We start from the raw sequence: 2914 nt of genomic DNA, 5'->3' as shown, positions 1-2914 counted from the left end.
TTTTCAAAATTGTTACATATATAAATCTTTAAAATAAATACGATTTTAATTATTTGGATTATCTTCTCTAATCGGATCTTGTTTTAGGATCGAAAAATTATTTAATCTAATCTTGGTACGTGCATCTTTCATAATAAGATATAATCCGTCTAAAATAAATCAAAATCGTAATAAGATAGCCGCCCAAAACAAATCAAATCAAATCGTAACAAGATAATAATTTTCAAAAATCTAATGAAATCTTATTAGAGATATTTCAAAAATAATAATAGTTTTCATAATAAATTATTTAATGGTGTTATTATTTAAAGCTCTTTTTTTAAAATTTTATTTTCAAAAGATATAACAAGAAATTGAAATATTATAAAATAAATTAAAAAAAAAAACTGTAATAAAGAGATCCGTTATTTCTTCTTAAAAGATATGAATCTTTGATAATGAGATTTTCTTTAAACAATTGTTTTATGATCGGATAAAATCTTTATAAGACATTAACTATGAATGACTTTTAAAATAAGTTATGTAAGTCAATTTATGATTTGAAGCTTTATTTATTATTGTTTGTCTGTATTTTAGTTTTGTTGTTGAGATTAAAATATATACATTATTTATATTGATAATTTGTATTTTTGTTTTAGACATCCAGTAGCATATATCATTATGTGTATGTTCTGATTCACGGTAAATTTAACAAAATCAAAATAATACAGTAATTTTATATAAATTATGAAGCGCAACCTTTTGTAAAAATTATTATTATTCTACCAAATTTGTCTTGAAAGAACCCAAATAAGGAATTTCACTTAATTTTGTTCCAAAATTGCTTCATAAATAAATCATTAAAAAAATACAATTTTAATTATTTGGATTATCTTCTATTATTTGATCTTGTTTCTTTTCGAAAAATTAGCAAAACAAATCTTGTTACGTATCTTTCATAATTAATGCTTATTCAAACTGTAACAAGATATCCATAAAAAAAATAATCAAAATCGGAACAACATAACAATTTTAAAAGATCTAAATAATCACTAATAGCAGGTATATAAAGAAACAATGTACCAAAACAAATTGAAGTGAATTCATAAAACCCCAAAAATTGCAACTAAGATTTAGTCACTCCATCATCCATGGAGTCCTTCATTCATCTTAGTGTGAAACCTTCCCATGTACCAATCCTACCTATCTCACATGATATTTCTTCTTACAAGAATTGCTTCTACATTGATTTTTATTACTCCAACACAATTTTATTCCTTGGATTCGATTTCCTAAACTCTACCAACAACCCTACAAGTATATATATTGAAAGGTTGTTTATTCCGGTTGAAATCTTATGTAATTGTAGGGAGATGAATCATAATATTGCTATATACAATCACTTTGATTCCGTGCCTACTTACATATTAGATGCGATTCTACCTGGTTTGGAAGAATGTGCTAGAAAAATGGTTGTGGAGAATGATGAAGGACGTGACACACTAGAGATGAAGTTGTGGCTTCACGTTACCACAACTTTAAGACCAATCGAAGAAGAGGAAGATGAAGATGATAGGAATCAAAATGATAATGGTCAAATCCAACAAATAGTTGATTCATTGGAGATATTAGAAATTGATCATTCTTCTTTTGACTCTATTGAAGAATGTTCAATTTGTTTGGAGAAGTTTTGCGATAGTTTAAAGTCAGAAATTGTTAATACAAAATGTTCTCATTTTTTTCATAAAGATTGTATTGTCTCATGGATTAAAAGATGCATCAACCGTTCATCTAATTATTCTTGTCCATTGTGCCGAGGTCAAATAATATAATCATCGGAAGTCTATATTTCTTTAGACCATAGTGTTCATCTAGATTAGGAGTTTATTAGCTTTTATTCTTTATGTGTATCGAAAATATATGAATATGCATCAGTAGCTTATTTTATATTTTAATGATGCTTCACTTTACAAAACGCTTTATATCTATGAAATCTAACAAAAGTTTAGTTTACTATAAATTTTACTGTTCAGTTTTTGTTTTGTAATTTTTAAATGCTTAGTTATAACACTAAAAGTCTACTAACATATATTTTTTGGTTGAAAATTTTCTTATTTTGGTATTTATGAAACAAAAATATATTTTTATATTTTTTCTAACAATTGCTTAAAATTTTGTTATTTTGTTTAGGATAATATTTTAAAATTATTATAATATTTTAAAATTATTTATATTATTTTAAATTTTTAAAATTATCTATATTTTAAAATTATTTATATTTTAAAATTATTTATATTTTATTAAATAATTTTATAAAATATAAGTAAATATTAATTGATAGATTACGTAACTACGAATTTTTAATTTATATAAAAATTTGTGTATTTGATCATTGATATATTACGTCAATATGCAATGGTTAAATTAATAAAATTTATTATTTATATTGAGTTATTACTAGAGTAATATATATATAAAGAAATATGAATATGCAACAATCGCTTATTTTAATTTTAATGATGATTTATTTTACAAAACTTTGTATATGTATGAAATCTAATAAAACTTTATAATTTTCAATGTTTAGTTTTTGTTTTGTAATATCTTAAATGTTTAGTTATTATACTACAAGTCTACTACATATATTTTTTGGTTGAAAATTTTCTTGTTTTTTGTATTTATGAAACAAAAATATATTTTCATGTTTTTTCTAATAACTGCTTAAAATTTTGTTAATTTTTTTTTTCATTTATATTTAATTAGTTTAATTATTTTAATTTAAAAAATATGAATATAATTTAAATAATTGTCGTATATATTCATAGAAGTGTTAGGACTTAGATCACACTCTCAAAAAACTTTTTCAATCACAATCTCTTTGGTGGGGCCACGTCATACACCTTTTAAATATTTTATTTGGCCTTTTACTCGTTTA

General features: G+C 22.8%; 1 protein-coding gene across 1 annotated transcript; it reads left to right on the top strand.

The window, feature by feature from the left end:
• Positions 1-1057: 1057 nt before the first annotated feature.
• LOC101511314 (uncharacterized) lies at positions 1058-1952 on the top strand. Its single transcript, XM_004515406.2, has one exon. It carries the CDS (start codon positions 1131-1133, stop codon positions 1809-1811), a length of 681 nt encoding a protein of 226 aa, XP_004515463.1. The 5' UTR covers positions 1058-1130; the 3' UTR covers positions 1812-1952.
• The last annotated feature ends 962 nt before the right edge of the window (positions 1953-2914 follow it).

This window comes from Cicer arietinum, chromosome 2, assembly GCF_000331145.2.
Source record: "Cicer arietinum cultivar CDC Frontier isolate Library 1 chromosome 2, Cicar.CDCFrontier_v2.0, whole genome shotgun sequence".
NCBI classification, from domain to species: Eukaryota; Viridiplantae; Streptophyta; class Magnoliopsida; order Fabales; family Fabaceae; genus Cicer; species Cicer arietinum.
The sequence above is the reverse complement of the archived record's forward strand: the minus strand, read 5'-3'. Positions and strand labels throughout refer to the sequence as shown.

Coding starts and splice junctions, on each gene's coding strand:
- LOC101511314 (XM_004515406.2), top strand. CDS start 1,131: ATGGAGTCCTTCATTCATCTTAGTGTGAAACCTTCCCATGTACCAATC.